The sequence below is a fragment of the Lissotriton helveticus genome, chromosome 3_1 (genome assembly GCF_964261635.1).
Source record: "Lissotriton helveticus chromosome 3_1, aLisHel1.1, whole genome shotgun sequence".
In the NCBI taxonomy this organism is placed as follows: Eukaryota; Metazoa; Chordata; class Amphibia; order Caudata; family Salamandridae; genus Lissotriton; species Lissotriton helveticus.
The window spans coordinates 667,644,846-667,662,524 of record NC_136061.1 but is presented as its reverse complement, the minus strand read 5'-3'; the positions used below and the strand labels follow the sequence as shown (position 1 = coordinate 667,662,524).

The window sequence follows — 17,679 nt, the reverse complement described above, 5'->3', positions numbered from 1 at the left end:
TGGACAACAGCAGCAACAACAACAGCAGCAGTTCAGAAGACCGTTCCAGAAACGCCAGAGGGGCAGAGGAGGCCATCAGTCGGCACCAGCGACTAAGGGCCAGGCCGGGTCTAGGCCCTGAGCACTTACTTCCCCGTCAACTGTTACCCGCTCCGGTGGGGGGAAGCATTCAATCTTTTCTGGCAGAGTGGAGAAAAATTACTCAGGACAAGTGGGTGCTGAATATTGTTTGCAATGGATACAGTCTTCGGTTCATCAGCCCTCCCCCATCGATTCCTCCGGCCGGCTCACAGTATCAGCTGCGAGAGCTCCAGGCGGAGGCCGATATCCTGTTAAGGAAAAGGGCTATCGAAGTCGTACCTCTGTCTCAAAGAGGAAGAGGTCTGTACTCCCGGTTCTTTCTGGTTCGAAAAAAGGACAAGAACGAGTTCAGGCCCATTCTGGATTTGCGACAAGCAAACAAGTGGATTCGCAGAGAAAAGTTTCGCATGCTGTCGTTGCATCAGATTTATCCTCAGCTGCAACGGGGAGACTGGCTGTGTGCCATCGACCTCCAGGATGCTTACTTCCATGTGCCCATTGCACACAAACACAGGAAGTTCCTGCGGTTCCACGTCGGCGCCAATCACTATCAATACACAGTACTGCCGTTCGGACTGAAGTCTGCGCCGAGAACATTCTCAAAGTGCATGGCTGTGGTAGCAGCACACCTAAGGAAGAACAAGGTGTTTGTCTACCCGTACCTGGACGACTGGTTGATCAAGGCCTCCTCCTTCACGGAAGCGCAAGCACACTTCCAGAAGACGTGCGTTCTATTGAACAAGCTGGGGTTGCACATCAACATGACCAAGTCGGTTCCGACTCCAGTCCAGTGCATTCAGTACTTGGGAGCCTCCATCGATACGCTGTCAGCAAGCGTGTCTCCTTCGGAGGAGCGACGATTATCACTGCTTCGGAAGGCTCAGGCTCTCATGGCCGCTCCATCCACGACAGTGAGGACGGTGTCTTCTCTACTGGGATCGATGGCCTCCTGTATCTCCCTGACGCCACAGGCACGGCTGTACATGAGACCGTTGCAGGAGTGCTTGGAGGATCAGTGGGATCAGAGGAGAGGATCTTGGGACGACAAGATACATCTATCTCTGCATGCTCTTCAGTCCCTGAAGTGGTGGTGCTCAGCGGAGAATCTCCTCAGAGGGGTTCCCTTCCACAGGGACATTCCCACTCAGGTTATCGTGACGGATGCTTCTCTCCAGGGCTGGGGAGCGCATTCCGGAGACCTACAGATTCAAGGGACGTGGTCACCGATGGAGTCCACGTACCACATCAATTTCCTGGAACTCAGAGCTGTTCACTTGGCGCTGAAGGCCTTTCACCCGTCCTTCCGGACCGACTCTCTACTTGTGCAAACGCCAATACGACCACAATGTATTACCTCAACAAGCAGGGAGGATCGAGGTCACGCACCCTGTCGCAGGAGGCGCAGGCGATCTGGCGCTGGCTTCTGGCTCGAGGACTGACGATAACGGCTACCCATCTGCCAGGTGTGCAGAATGTTCAGGCAGACTCACTGAGCAGACTGATTCAGGAAAACCACGAATGGGTCATAAACGACGAAGTACTAGGAGAAGTCTTCGCAAGGTGGGGAACTCCAGACGTAGATCTGTTCGCCACCGCCGACAACAGCAAATGCCGAGACTTCGCCTCCAGGTACTACCAGCCAGGGACGCTGGGGAACGCGTTATGGATCGACTGGTCGAACAGCTTTCTGTACGCTTTTCCACCCATTCCCCTGATTCCGACGGTTCTCATCAAGCTGTCACAGTCCAGGGCTCGGATGATACTGATTGCCCCGGAATGGCCCAGGCAGTGGTGGTTCACGGACCTGCTTCACCGGTCTCTACTTCCTCATATTCGGCTGCCGTGCAGGCCGGACCTTCTCACGAAGTTCGGGGGGCTGATGTTGCACCCCAACCTCTCGTCGTTGAGTTTGGCAGCATGGCTCCTGAGTTAGTACAGTATGGTCATCTGAATCTCCCTGCAGATTGTATGGACATACTGAAGGAGTCTAAGAGACCTTCCACTAGGACTTCCTATGCTTACAAGTGGAAGAGATTTTGTATCTGGTGTCAGTCTAAGAACTATGATCCGACGACTTGTAAGGAAGATGTCATCCTTCCTTATCTTCTACAGTTGGCGCAGTCTGGCCTTAATGTCCACTCTATTAAGGTTCATCTTGCTGCTTTGACTGCCTACAGGAAATGCCCTTCACAGACTTCCTTCTTCCAGATCCCTGTGATCAAAGATTTTTTGGAAGGCTTGAAGAAAGTGTTCCCTCCTGTCAGGCTTCCTTCGCCTTCATGGGAATTGAACATGGTGCTGTCCAGATTGATGAAGGAGCCTTTTGAACCTATTCATAAGGCTTCGTTGCAGCACCTGTCCTGGAAGGCGGCGTTCCTCGTGGCCATTACATCGGCCCGCAGGGTGAGTGAAATTCAGGCGCTGTGTTGCCAAGAACCTTATACTGTATTTCATGCTGCTACGGTTGTTATGCGTACTCACCCTAAATTTCTTCCCAAGGTTATTTCTGATTTTCATGTTAACCAGACCATAACTTTGCCTACGTTTTTTCAGAATCCTTCATCTCCAGCGGAAAGGTCCTTACATTCCCTGGATGTTAGGAGGGTGTTGAAATTTTATCTTGATAAGACCAAAGATATTCGTAGGTCTGACCAATTGTTTGTCAATTATGGATCAGTCAGGACGGGTCTTGCGACCTCTAAGCAGTCTATCTCTAGGTGGATTGTGTCCTGCATACAGCTATGTTACCAAAAAGCTAATAAGACCTTAGGGGGTAAGCCTAAGGCTCATTCCACCAGGGGCAAAGCTGCCACGACAGCCTTGCTCCGTAATGTTCCGATTGCAGAAATATGCAAGGCGGCCACTTGGAAGTCGGTTCATACCTTTGCTAAGCATTACTGCCTGGACACTGATGCCAGGGCAGATTTGAATTTGAATTTGAATTTGAATTTAAAAACATTTATTCAGCGCACTTCTACCAAGCGGTTTCATGGCGCTATTGCGATAACAGAGGATGTCAGCAGTGGGAGGGATTTAAACAGAATAGGCTTTAATGAAAAGAAAAGTTTTAAGATCCTTCCGGAACTGGGTATAGGAGGGCACGGTGCGTAGGGCAACAGGAAGGGAGTTCCAAAAAGTAGGGGCCAGGACAGCGAACCTCGCGCCGCCAGCCCTCAGTTTCTTAAATCGAGGGATGGCTAAGAGGGCTGCGTGGGAAGAGCGGAGCTCTCTGCAGGGGAGATAGGGGATGACAGCGGAACAAAGAAATTTAGGGGCGGTCCCTGCTCTTGCCTGGAAAGTGAGGCAGCCGAGCTTGAAGAGGGCACGCTCCCGCACCGGCAGCCAGTGTAGAGCCTTTAATAGTGGGCTGGCCCGATGGTATTTGGGAAGGCCATGAATCAGGCGCGCAGCCTGGTTCATTACCAGCTGCAAGCGATGAATCGCGTAAGCGGGAGCTCCGTTGTAGATTACGTTGCCGTAATCAATACGGGACAATACCAAGGCTAGCACGATGATTTTCAGGGCGGGGAGAGAAAAGAAACGGGAAACCTTCCTAATTGTTCTCAAAGAAAAAAAACAAGAGGAGACGACTGAGCTAACGTGTGAATGAATAGAGAGTTGTGAATCCAGAAAAATCCCAAGGGTTTTAGCTTTAGGCACAGGAGAAGGAGGGACACCAAGTGAGGGGGGCCAGAAGGAAGGGGACCAAGGACTGCAACCACCTCCAGTCAAGACCAGCTCGGTTTTGTCTGGATTGAGTTTGAGGTGATTGCAGTTCATCCAGTCCTGGATGAATCTCATCACTGACTGGACGTTCTGGGCAGATGAGGGGGAGTGGGAGAGGTTGAAAATTAGTTGGAGGTCATCGGCGTAATTGAACACCGTGACCTCCAGCTGCTGTAACATAAAAATGAGGGGGAAGATGTACAAATTAAATAAAAGGGGGGAGAGTGACGAGCCCTGGGGGACCCCACACTCAACCCTACGGGAGGCCGCGGAAAAACTGGTAAGATGAACCGCCTGGGTTCTCCCGGCTAAAAATGACTCAAGCCACGAGAAGGCCAAGCCCTCAATGCCCGCCGCCCTGACACGGCAGAGAAGAATGGAATGATCCACCGTGTCAAAAGCGGCGGATAGGTCTAAAAGTATCAGGGCTTGAGGTGTCTTGATGTCAATGCCTTCCCGTAGCCTGTCCATCACCGAGATCACCACTTTCTCCGTAGAGTGCAGGGGTCTGAACCCGGCTTGATGGGAGGAGAGGCAGTCATTGACTTCTACATGAGCACTCAGAGAGGTCGTAACATGAGTCTCAAGGACTTTTGCTAGGTAGGGCAGAAGGGAGATGGGGCGGTAATTGACAGGGGTAGTTGGGTCAGCACCCGATTTTTTTATAATTGGGACAACCACAGCTGATTTGTGAAAACTGGGAACAGAGCCCAGTATAAGTGAGTCGTTGAGGAGGGTCAGGGCCGGTGTGGGACACGCTACATAGATTTCCCTAAGGATGTAGGCTGGGGCGAAGTCCAAGGGGGAGCCAGACTTGACTCGGACCAACAGCGGAGGGAGAGAATCAATGGTTAACGGAGGGAAGGTAGTCAATTTGGGACCCGTGTAGGGAGGGGAAGGGTTGACAAATGTGGGGGAGGGAGGGGGAATGTTGAGTTCCAAGTTGGACAGGCTTCGCTGCGAAATCTGTTCGCACAATAGTGGTGTTAATTCTCTCTTATCCACCGCCGCTATGGTGTGGGGATGGGCTTGCCATTCTATTCACTAGATTATGACTATACACAGAGATCCCCTACTACAGAAGGAGTAGTTTCTGTCCTGTAACTCCAGTTCTGTAGTAGGGGTATCTCTGTTATAGTCATAAGCGCCCTCCCGCCTCCCCGGTGGAGAGAGAGAGAGAGAAAATGTTCCTTTACGGAATGCGACAGGTCTGGGCGTGTTACGCCTTCAAAAAGAACTGAAGTAAGTTGGACCTGCTATGCATTCTGGGATACTGGGAGAAAGTTCTGGAAGATTCTCTTAAAGGCACAGTATCCTATTTAAACCACATAATGGCAGCCTATGGGGCTTGTCTGTCCAGGCCTTCCTCTCTATCATTCTGAGGGGTTTTTGCAGTAAAAGCAAGGGAAATCTGGACAGGCTTTGCTGTTTGTGGATTTTTGGTGGAATTTCTAGTTGAAGTACTGGACAGTGTAGCCTGTGAATATAGGCTGCATTATTTGTCTTTAAATTTTCTCTTAAGTGTCTTTGCAGTTCTGCAATTTTTTGACAACTTAAGAGATTATTTTTGATTGCCGGGGTCCTCGCACATGGGCGGGACTATTCACTAGATTATGACTATAACAGAGATACCCCTACTACAGAACTGGAGTTACAGGACAGAAACTACTCCTTACAGAGCATACATTTTTAGCTCCTGAATGGTGCGACTAAAGTTGATACTCCAAGGTGTTAAACAATTTCTTTCATTAAGCCCGTCTTGATTCTGAAGTCGAATTTAATGTAACATGTTATTGTAACAAGTTACTGTGTGCATCAGTTATAAAGTTGCCACTTTGTTGCCTCATAATCCTGTGCCCTTAACGGTTACAAATGGAGCTTCACCCAGAGACAGCTTTCTGCCCTCCATGGGAGATATGCTAACGACTCATGGGAAAGGAGACATTACGGGCCCCGTACTTGAAAGAAGTGTTACCTCCTTCCTGCCGGAAGCCAAACGGGTGTTGGCCCAAAAGTCGAATTTCAAAGCTAAAGCTACCTTTGAAGAGCAAATGGGGAACACTTGGGAGGGGGCAGCCCCACGTTTAGGCAGATTAGCTGGCACCCAGGAAGGAGAGGGGAAAACCTGTTGTCAAACTTGTTTTTCAGGAGCATGTAGCCCTCTGGGTAGTCACATACCTGGGTTAGGCCAGGGAGTTCTGGACTCCGAAAGAGTGGTTCTTCCATATTAGGAGTGGGCAGAATGGGGCATCTGGGCTAGCCAGATGTCGCACTTCCCATAAAGTGGTCATCAGGAGTGATGACCACGTCTACCCTGATGGCACTTTATGAACATAAATATGGCACCCCTGGCACCCAGAACTCAGATCTCTTCTGGACTATTAGAAGGACTACCCTGCTTGCACTGTGGAACTGGCAAAGAGAGGCTGCACCAACATGGACTACACATGCTGAATCTCGTGTCTAGCAAAGGAGTGGGACTGTGCCTGCTGTGTCCTGCTTGTAGAATGGTAGTCTCCAGAGCCAAGTCAAATTCAAGAGACTCCCAATGGTCAGTTGACTGACCTCCTGTTCACAGCACATGACCATAACAGCTGAGAAGCCTGCTGGGGCACATTGATAGCCTAGAATGTTTAGACGCCACTAACTGCCATCGTTCAGCACCAAAAACTAGGACCTGGCATTCAAAGTTGCAACTGAGTTTGATGAGCCCGGGAGACGTTGTAGTGCTGCTTGGTCGCCCAGAAGCAGAGTTATCGCCATGGGAAGGATTTGGCAGTGACTGGTAGCAACTTCTGCCAGTACTGAGAATACTTCGAGGGACATCTACCTTGTGACTAGGACTGTCTTATCCCTTTCATGGACCAAGGAGTAGCTGCAGGAAGACTACTCCCTCCCCCCCCCCCCCCCCCCCCCCCCCCCAAGTCCACCACATTACACCCACGGCATTCCTTGAGCATCTTCACCCTCTTCCATCCCTTGCTTCGGGATCACTTCCATAGGAAACCACTGCAAATGATAAAAGTGCAAGTAACTGACTGCGGATTGCTTCTACCCTCATGGTAATTGTTTTTGATAACCTTGCTGATCCCCCTGACTGGCTCCTTACTGGAGTTGGTCACCTAAAGTGACTAAGTGGCTGCATTCCAAGTAGCCCAACTTTTTAGTGAAAACATTTCTACGTGTCAAATTTGCCAATGCTTGTTCGCGGTTGAGTGAAATGCTATGATTTGCTACACCTTGTAAATTCCGTATCTCCGGAACCCTCCAGTGGATCATTTGTGGTGATGTAGTGTAAAAAAATACCTAAAAGTGCACTTTATTTTTATAAATTGGTGTTTGATTTCCTTGGTGTCTTGTTGATTTCTGCTTCAAATATTTTGGTGCTGTTCAGATGGTTTACACGTGTTCCTTTGTGTAAGCCTAGCTATTCAGAGCCACAGCTATCCGTTTTGAACTGAAGGTTTGATAAATGAAACCTGTAGGTCCTAAAGGTTTGGTAGGTAAGTGTATTTCACATTGAGGTCGCACAATCGCACCACATAATGTACCCCATCTCCTCACATTATTGTTTAAGGTGGGTGGAGTATATTGACCCCAGGGGAGCATTTTCAGTGCTCAATTATACAGAGAATTTGCTCCAATCGTCCCACAAATTTGGAGTTGCTCTGATTTTGAGTGTCCTATGCTCTTACTATGTCTCTTTATTTTATCCCATTTTTAGTTCACTATATAGAGATTTGCTCTCTCTTTCTGACAATTTAGCATTTTTCTATTCCACATCTGGAGGTTGGGACCTTTGTTCGCTTTTAAGTACAGTACAATGTGACACTTCGCTAGCACAAAAGTCTGCCTCATCGTACATTCAGCCCCAGCATAGGCCAAACCCCCAGCATGCCTCCTCTTGGCTCAAACTGTTTGTCTGGCCCCTGTTTTGGGGTGTGCCCCTTTTGTTGTTAAAGAAAATAGGGGGTGCGTTGAGAGGCTGCTACCATCTTCTTGCAGACTGGTCCAGGCTCTGTTGTTGCAATCTGGTCGTGTTGCAACTGTTCTGCTTTGTTGGAGGCCGGCACTCCACAAGAGCCCCCGTTCTGAGGTTGTGCCCCGCTACTAGCCTCCTCTGCGGTGCCTGCTGTCCCGTCTTGAGCAGGAGTGGCCAGCCCCAGTCTTGTCAGTAGTGTGGCACTTTGTACCATTCTTCATCAGTAGTGTGTGTTTTGGACTGTTTTCCATTCCTTTGAGGTGCGCCTCCAACTCCAGCATATTGCAAGTGCTCCCAAGCCAGTGATCCTTCAGTTTGATGCTTGATTCAGCAGCAGATATCTTCTCAGCTGCCAAAGGTGACGAAGAGCTCAGTTAACTCACTCCTCAATGGCGTCAAGACCACACACCCAGGTTACCGAACTTGCCTAGGGTCTTCATATCAGTGCAGTCACCTTTTTCCAGTAAGAAAGTTGAAGATGGTAACAAGGTCATTTCTAGATGACTTGGTTCCACACTCTTAACTACACAAGCCTATGCGTTACCTGCATGGACCGTATCTGTGTTTTATCAAGTATGATACACACAACTGATTGATGGTTCTCTTCCTCGAACTGAACATTGCTTTCAAGAATTCACCAAAGTCACTGAAGCAGTTTCTACATCTAACCCTAGTATTACAACTGGCTGGTTTGGTCCTCTTCGTGTGAAACCTTGATACACCTGGGTCTTGTCACAAACAGGAATTTTTACTTGGCCTCTTTAATAACTAGATCAAGGCCTTGATAAATTCTTCCCAAAGAATACCCTTTGTTGAGGTCCTTATGTAAATGTAGTCACACGCTTGCACTTTGAGTTCTTTGGGTCTGGCGTTAGCCAAGACCTTTTAATTTTTCTAAAATGATTTATAACACACACTCTTTTTTATCTCACTTTCTCTCTCCACTTATTTGTATGGGCTTTCAGTTAGCTCTCTTCATCCATTGATCTGTTGTGCCATTTGGATTAGTGGGTCAACCCAGTTTAGTTACTGGATAGCTGTGACATCATTCTGCTCTTTCACAAGGAGCACATCTGCTCACACAGTATTTCCATTCTGTGTTAGCGACTGCTATTGGATTGTGTGCCGCCTTTTGAAACCACAAAACGTCTTGTGCTATTACCAATATTTTTTTTTTACTTATTAGCAAATGCCTAGCAGCTTCCCCAGTATCATGTTTCACAAAATCTTACTAGAAATGGTGTTGAGAAATGCCAAACTTGCGCTGCCCCAACACCCCAAAGCTCTAGTCATACCAAAGATTGCAGCATTCATACCATCAGCAAGGGTATAGGGGCTATACAAAGGGAACATGCTGGAATAAAAACTCCAGTAGGGGCAGAGGCACACCCACCCGGGGAGCCTTTACCTCAAAGCATTGACTTGCAATGCATCTTTATCTTAAAGTAGTCAACAGACCTACCACTAGAGTGGCAAAGTGGAAAAGGTTTGTCCACAACTGTAATTCTAAAAATCTGGACAGCTTTAAGCACGAGGACCAATACATTGTCTGTTATTTGCATCACCTTCGGAAATCAGAGTTAGTATATACCTCCACATGTTTACACCTTTCAAGCTATTTTCACATACCTGCAAAACAGATCACATTCTAATCTTTTTAAAATTCTAGTCCTTAATTCTAGTCTTAGAGGGCCTTACAAGGTTATTCCACTCAGATTTCCACCTGGCCCTCTCTGGAATGTCCGTGTAGTACCAAAGATTAATGTGGCCCCTATTCAAGCCACTGTCCTCTAGTGGAAAGTAGTTTTCGTTATTGCTATTACTTCACAAGGCACATAAGTGAGGCAATTTCTCATTTTGCAAAAACCTTTCAATCAATTCAATCCTAAAATGGTTGTTGTTATAATTGACCCTAAATTTCTTCCTACGGTGGTCTCTCCTTTTCACCCTAACCAAACAATTAAGATACCAGTCTTCTTTTCTCACTCAGACTCTGCTCCAGAAAGGGCCCTTCACACCTTATACTTCAAAAGAGCCCTAATATATGACATGGCTAGAACTACACCTTTTTGTAATATTCAACAGCTTTTTGTCGCGTTTACTAATACTCATAAAGGCCTCGTAGTATCAAAAGCTGTCTGAACTATCATCAGAAAATCTACCTTAAAGCCAAAAGGGCCTTCCCACTTCCTGGAGGACGCACTCCACTATGAAGAAGGGGGCAACCATAGCTTTTGTAGGGAATATTTTCATGGCTGTCAACTGTAAAGATGTTACATGGCCAATCCAACTCACGTTTACAAAGCATTACGGTGTGAATATTGTCTCCTGCCAATGGGCTCGGGTTGGCCAAACTATGCTACAAACTTTGTTTCAGACAAATGCATCTTCCACTAACTAGCCACCACTTTGGGGAGTACACTTTACAGTCTATGCAGAGCGTGTGTATGTACAGCCACGTATGCTAGTAACAGAAAATGTTACCCTGTAAGCATCTGTTAGTAGCTTGTAGTGATGTAGTCTATTAGCCCTGGGAGAAATCCAGCTACATGAAGATTGATTTCTTCCAGGAATGTGGGAAGGGATCCTGGGGTGCAGTTGACATTACGGTGCAAGATTTTTTTATTGAACAAGCGGACTGCTGCCTTTTAGAGCTGTGCGAGGTGAAAGTGTATAGATTTCCATGACTTTTGGTTTGAGCCAGTTTAGAGAATTAAGAGTTGCAGGGTTTAGACAAGATACACAATTTGCAAAGTGATTTGTAGTACATAGCAGAACGATTGTTGAACTCCAGGGCCTTTTAATGAGGTTTAGTCAGGGGGAGGTGAGATGAGGAAAGGGGGAGGTGAGATGAGGAAAGGGGAAGGCTGCTGGGTCACCTCTAGACACATACTGGCTGATTACTTGTAGCTAACATAACCGGACACCTGAAATTGTAGAACAAATGTGGCACCATTGACAAATAACAGATGTTTTTGGCAGCCAACTAAAAAATGCTCATGGTTTTGCCTCAGAAGGATAAGGATGATAGGCTGAGTGCCCAACTGGTAATCCACCCTGTGGTCAAACAGATCCCTGCATTGAATGCATTACTCTACTGAGCTACGGAACTAGGCCATCACCACTAATGTTAATGTGATAGGTGGTAAGGAGAGATGTGGGAAATCGAAAGGTCCAGCAGTGTACCTTGTTCAGGCATAGAAAGATGGTGCGTGCTGGTGGCGGAGACTTAGAACAGCCACATGTTGAACATGTACAGCTTGTTTGAATGATGGTAAGAGATTACAGTAAAATGGGTCTACTTGAAGTCAGAGGTAGGTGTGGGAGTAGGTAGTTAACTAGAGCTATACCCAGGAAACGGTAGTGTACCTTCAAAAGGTACAGCAGCAAATTACATGCCTCATTCGTGATGGGTAAGCAGATGGGTCAGAGCGCTTTGGCATAGGCCAAAGCAGTCTAAAGCCCAACGGCGAGGTATTTGTCATTCTCCAAGCTCTGCACTGATGGCCACATATGCAAGCCCCCTTTGGTTGTGGTAGGAGAGTTCCTTCCCAATTCAGGGTTGTATAGTTAGTTCACATTTAAGAGCCTCAACACTGTCCTGCAGGGATGTCTTTGGTTGGACCCTCCAAATGTGCTTGTTCCTTTGATGTAGAACTATGGGAGCCAGTTGCTACTAAAAGAGTGGAAGGCATTCCCTCAAGGAAGGGTGTCCGTGAGTGGGACTAAAGGTATAAAAGGAATAATCATAAGAATTAGTCCAGTGAATACTATGTACTAAACAATATTGTGTCGCTATTAACAAACCAGCGGCCCCCCAGTAAACACGATCTCAACCTGGACAGGTGACCAGTTCCAAATTGACTCTTTATAAGGCATGACGTCTGCATATCTCCAATGACTTGTGCTGTCCCTTCCTCAAAGTGGCTACTACTGTCCACACTACCACCCATTTCTGCTGCCACTTTACACATTTGCTGTACAACTCCACAATGCATTTCTCCACACCACTCCACCTCTCCTCCATCTCCTGCTGACCTTTACAGGCCTCACTTGAACACCGGCGGAATCTTAATGTTACCTCTGTTCACCATTCTCCTAGAACTCTCTGCATCCTTTTACCTCTGGGGATGTCCACTGAACCCACCCCCTGATTCCACCAGTCTAATGAGTCTCCCAAAAGACCACCCCAGATGGCTTCACCTTGCTGTACTCTAATGGGTCCCTCACTAACACCTGGAGATGTGCTTTCTGATGTACTTTGGTGTCTCTGTGCCTCTATTGATTCATCCTCTTTCCTTCTAGGAGAGCGATTGTTCCCCCTTATCCAAGCTATGCATCCCAGCCTTGCTGGAAAAATCACAGGAATGCTGCTAGAGATCGATAACTCAGAGCTGCTACACATGTTGGAGTCTCCAGAATCCCTTCGTTCTAAGGTGAGGATCAGCGGAAGTTGGATGTGTAGTAAACATGACATCTCTGTCCAGCCCTCCTATCTGCTCTTGGTAAAATTTGAACCTCATGTGTTGTTGCTAAAATCTCAACCTCATGAAGTACATGGTGATGCAAATGGGCATTTATCCTCCTTTCTTATCAAATGCTATATTTATGCTTCATAAAATGGCCCACCCTGTTCATTGGCCCACTGAGGCATGACCCACCCTCTATTCATCAATAATGACCTTTCATCAGAGAACATCTCCCTTGCCTTAGTTCCCAGAAACTGCTCAGTTGCCCATAGTGTACACTATAAAAGTGCTGGTTCTCACTACATAGTAAGACCCCTCCAGCCTAAAGAATGTCTTAACTTTGCAAAAATGCCAGAGGCGCTCAAAACATCCCAACTTCCTTTTGCACTTGAGACCCTCGTCATCTTGATACATCCCTCTCGTCCCTGATTTTTTTCTTTTTGCCGTTGTAGGTAGAGGAGGCTGTCGCTGTGTTGCAGGCTCACCAAGCCAAGAAAGAAGCTGTCCAGACAGTGAGCCTTGTTGTTGCTACCTCTTAAACAATGAAGATGTGTAAGTATTCCCTGAGAGCTCTGCATTTTCCATACCGTTGTATTCTGCTATGTTAAGACCCTGAAGCTTCTCCCTGGGGTTTGAAGTACCTTTTTTAGCACCCGACTCTCCTTCAGCTGCTTTTTGTGCAGCATTGTTGGTTTAAACGGAGTGCTACAGAAATGCAGTGTAAATCCAGACATCTGTCATGTACTGCACACAGACCTGTCTCTACAACGCTGCAACATATTTTGTCACTATTAGCAAAAGCGCTTCTTCAAGCAGAAATGTCTGTTTGGTGAGAGAAGTGGAAAACCCTAGAAGAGAAAGCAAGCACCTTAAAGGGTTCCTCAGGGAAGATTTATCTTTAAAATGAAGTGACTGGGTTGAGGGTTTACTAGTTCCTTTAATGGAAAAAAACTTTTGTAAGTGCAATGGTATATGGCAACCCTTTAAAGAGTTAAATTAATTTTGGTTCTTTTGTTGCAATTCTTATGTTTCTCGTTTCCCTACTTTCCTTGTGTATGTTTTAAACTCCTTGGATCTTTAAAAATCAAAACCTGTTTTACCAAATGCATTTTGAACTCTTTTTGTATTTTCTCTTTTGATAGGATACAAAAAAGCCAAACTGAAAAACCCCTATTTCAAATGGAAGACTTGAAAAAGACTAGCCTGCCCTGTGCCGCTTCATTTAGTGCCCTGCATCCACAGTCTGAAGAGCTCTATAACCTCTGCACACCATACAGTGGTTTGACAGCTCAGAAACCAGGACCTGCGCCGTCACAGATGGTGGGATACACTGCAACACATCATAGCCCAGAAAGAAGACTCTAGAGGCTTGCCCTGCACTAAGCTGTCCTCAACAGTATTGCACATCAGTAGCATGAAATATCTCAGTCCTCTAAATTCTTTTACCAATCTAAATAGTTCCACAAGCCATTGATGGCTATTAACTGTTTCCCCGCATTGTTTGTTTTTACAATGAAGAATACATGTTTACCACTTACATATACAATTAGGGAAACTGCACAAGATTGTAATTCAAAAACATGTTTCTTATAAATCCCGCTGTAAGGCGATGATTTGTTTGCACTTTCTTACACTCTGTTCCGGAATGCCATTCATCTTTGATTCTAAACCATACTGTTGATTCTTCATACGTCTGCTCCCTTGCATCTCACTTCATGGCCTTCACAGCAGATGCTGGCTGTCCCACCTGATATATCGTCTCATGGAGCTGCACAAAATCCAACATGACACCTCTTTAGCTTGGCCAAGAGATTACCTTGCGCCAATCAACCGGCCTATGATTTGGAGTTGAAGCATATGGGTTCCAGAACTTCCGCCTTCTAGAAGAAATGTCTCTAGGGTAATGTATGTAAAAATTCCACAAGTGGGAGGTCTGTGGCCTCCCTGCAGACATGAAGCTAGTTTTCTAAGCGGCCTTGACTGAATGCAACCTTTGTTCTGTCTGACAATTTATTTGTGGATTTGGTTTTCCCAGAAAATTGGCTTAATTGTAACATCTGAAACGTATTTCTCAACAAATTAATAAAACCAGTTGGGGAAAAAAGCTTATTTTTTTGTCTTCACCTTTTCCTGTTAACTGTGGCAAAAACGTGAGAAATGACCAAGTTCCTATTTTTGAATTTTACATGGCATTGCAAGAGCTGAACCATGGAAGAGAGCAGCTTTGCAAAAGGAGATATGAAAGACTTGATTTATTTATTTTTAGGGGTTGTCTGTAGCATGGCGCCTGCCACAAAGACCCCAAGTACTTTATCAAACACAATTTGAAATAACATATAACAGTTAATTACAATATGATTCAATGGTTTAAACGTCCGTTCAAGAAAGAGTTTGAAAAGGATGAGAGTAAGTAAACCATATGGAATACATGTTTGTCCAGAGCGTGGGGAGGAAAGCATCTATATACTGATGGTGTAGAAAGAGGGTTGATTCTTAGGTCATACAAGAGGTCTGAATTAGGGGTTGTAGGGATTTGTTGAAAGCGCATCAGAAGGTGGGGCTTCACATCAGTTAGTTTTGCAGCGTGAATCTTTCTGGATTCACTATGCTGTGCATTATACCGCGGTCTAGTGGTTGGGTCTGGAATCGTAGTTTTTTTTTTGTAGCCCTGGTGCCCTTCCTGTGACGTCGGCACGCTTCCTGCGGAAGCTCCCACCTTTGGGCTCCATATTCAGATTCTTTTTTCCGCCGTTGGGTCTGGACCGTCACCGAGAGGTTCCAGAGTTTGGGGAGAAAAGAAGAAAATAAAGACAGAAAACCACCGAAGAAATTGGAGAATATATCTCACAATCAAGACCACTTAACCGGGACAACGAAGAAGGAGGAGAATATTGAAAACTTTGACGTCCAATGGAAAATGCTCATACAGGCCTGAGTGCAGGAATGGACAAAACGCCTTTTAAATTCTGCCGTAACTGCCACCACAAATACGCACAGAAGGACCAGCATCCGGTTTGCAACCTCTGCCTGCCGGTCGACTATGAGAGCAAGGATTGCAACGCCTGCTCGGCTTTTACCCCAAAGACACTCAGGATAAGAGAAAGGCAGAGGAGAGCCAACTACAACATACAAGGCCAAGGTCAACCTCCGTTGCTCTGGGACTTGTGCCTCTCCTGTGGGGGAAGAGGACAACATCGCAGAGGGACCAGATGACTACACGGTCATAGAGACCGATAAGCAAACTACAAAGGAGGTAAGAGAGACGTTGACCCCTAAGACCTCAACAGACTCTCGAAAAACAGAGTCAAAGTCCTCGAAAGGAGCACTGGCGCCGAAACATTCGATGGACGCAGCTGCATCCAGGGACAAACAGCCCAGCGGATCCTTCGAAAAGGACACCCAGTCGATGAAATCCCAAGACAAGCCTAGGTCGCCGAAGCACGTCCCCGAAAAGGCGCGCTCGACGCCGAAGGAAAAGGACCCGAAGGCAACTTCGACATCGAAGAGATCGGCCGAAACTCTTGACGCCGAACAGGCCGCCGAGATGGAAAGGAAAAAGAGAAGGCTCAAGGCCGAAATGGACTGTATCCTGCAAAGGAAAAAGAAGTTAGACAAACGGATGAAAAGGTTTACCATCCCGTCGAAGCCGACGATGATCGTCGAGGACGAAGAGGAGTTCGACGCCGAAGAGCCGCCGAAAACTCCGGAGCCCCAGGAACACCAAGAGGAAGAGGGCCTATACTATTATGAGGGAAAAGGCGAAGAAGACCAGCAAACAAGTTTGGGGTCGGCATCCTCGGTGGCGCAGGACCTGAATTGGCAGGACTTCGATGCCGAAAGCCCGAAAGAGGCCGTAGAAACGTATCCTTCGAGGCCTTTACCGCCAGATGACATTGGCATCTACAATATGGTCATCAGAAATGCTGCAGCAGCATATGGGGTGAAACTGGAGGAAGAGAAACCAAAAGCCTGTTTCCTCTTAGAGACCCTGCTCCCCACTCAAACTAGGAGTCAATTCCTCCCCATGCTCCCAAGTGTCCTGGACCAGGAAAGGGAAGTATTCAAGGAACCATCAAGCTGCAGGTCTGTCACACCTAGGACAGAGAAGAAGTACAAACATTCCTCTAAGGACCCGCCATACATCCAGGGATCCGTCCCGGCTGACTCCCATCATTGCGGCAACAGCCAGAAAGAGGGCCAACATTCCCACAAACTCAGGCCCACCTCCAGACAAGGAAAGTAAGAGGATAGACCTCACTGGAAGGAAAATAGAGAGGAATACAGCAGTCCACTGGTGCATTGCCAATTCTAATGCCCTACTCAACAAGCATACGTACCAGCATTGGGAGGAGGTTGGACAGCTACTCAAACACCTCCCTGAACAATACCAACAGAGAGCATCGCACCTGGTGGAGGAAGGAAAGAACATGGCAAACTCATGCCTCCAATCAGCCCTGGATGCGACAGACACATCCAGCAGGCTCATGATGATTGGGGTAACAGAACGAAGGCATGCCTGGCTGAGGATCTCAGGTTTCAAGCTGGAAGTCCAGAATAATATTCTGAACACACCCTTCAATGGAGAAACACTGTTCGGAGCGCCAGTAGATGAAAAACTGATGCAGCTCAAAAAGGGAAATGAAACTGCAAGGTCCTTGGGGACATTGCACTTCAGAGGAATGAGAAGGCGTACCCAGACACCGAGACCAAACGGAAGAGGGGGAAACCTGCTGGAGTGTCTGATGTGCAGTTCCTGGCTGAACTACCAGGGAAACAACCAAGCGCAGAAGGGTCAGCAACAGCAAACCTGCCAATACCAGCCATGGGGCCAGTCCTTTTGCGGGAGGGCTAATGGACGAGGACAAATAGAAGAGGGAGCAACCCACCTCAAAGTGACTCCGCTCTACCAAACGTGCCCACCCACACAACACCTCTAGGGGAGAGGCACAAAAAAAAATTTATACAAGCACGCAAATCGGGGATCAACGAACATGTAACACCAGTAGGAGGCAGACTAAAACACCTCTTCCAGGAGTGGAAGAAAATAACGACAGACAAATGGATACTGAACATAATAGAATTTGGATACTGCATAGAACTGGAAAAGAAGCCTCCAAACAGGAAGCCAAAAAAAAAGACGCGCTCAGCAAAAGAACTTGCGCTACTCCTACAAGAAGCACAAGAACTCCTCCACAAGGTGGTGTCAAGTTTTCACATGAACCAAACAATACAGATACCAAGCTTTGTTCAGAATGTATATACCAGGCAAGCAAATGTATGTATTGTTAGTCCTGATGATGATCCCACAATATTGAGCATAAGGGATCGAAACGTCGACTTGTTTTAAGTGTTTTCACAGCCTCACTATTATGTCTGATTTACGCTGTGTCTAGCACTTGTATTGGCACTACTTTCAATCTC

At 46.8% G+C, this 17,679-nt stretch overlaps 1 protein-coding gene and 1 non-coding gene across 4 annotated transcripts in view; both read left to right on the top strand.

The window, feature by feature from the left end:
• The window catches only part of PABPC4 (poly(A) binding protein cytoplasmic 4), a 143,791-nt gene extending 129,424 nt beyond the window's left edge, over positions 1–14,367 (top strand). For all 3 annotated transcript variants that reach the window (XM_078680772.1, XM_078680771.1, XM_078680770.1), the window contains 3 exons: positions 12,095–12,225; positions 12,711–12,810; positions 13,401–14,367. In XM_078680772.1, coding sequence (XP_078536898.1) covers positions 12,095–12,225; positions 12,711–12,797 — 218 coding nt within the window. In that variant the 3' untranslated portion in view covers positions 12,798–12,810; positions 13,401–14,367. The remainder of the gene's footprint in view (positions 1–12,094; positions 12,226–12,710; positions 12,811–13,400) is intronic.
• LOC144825871 (small nucleolar RNA SNORA55) lies at positions 12,908–13,039 on the top strand. The gene has a single exon (XR_013609639.1). It is a non-coding gene; the product is annotated as a small nucleolar RNA SNORA55 (small nucleolar RNA).
• Positions 14,368–17,679: the final 3,312 nt, after the last annotated feature.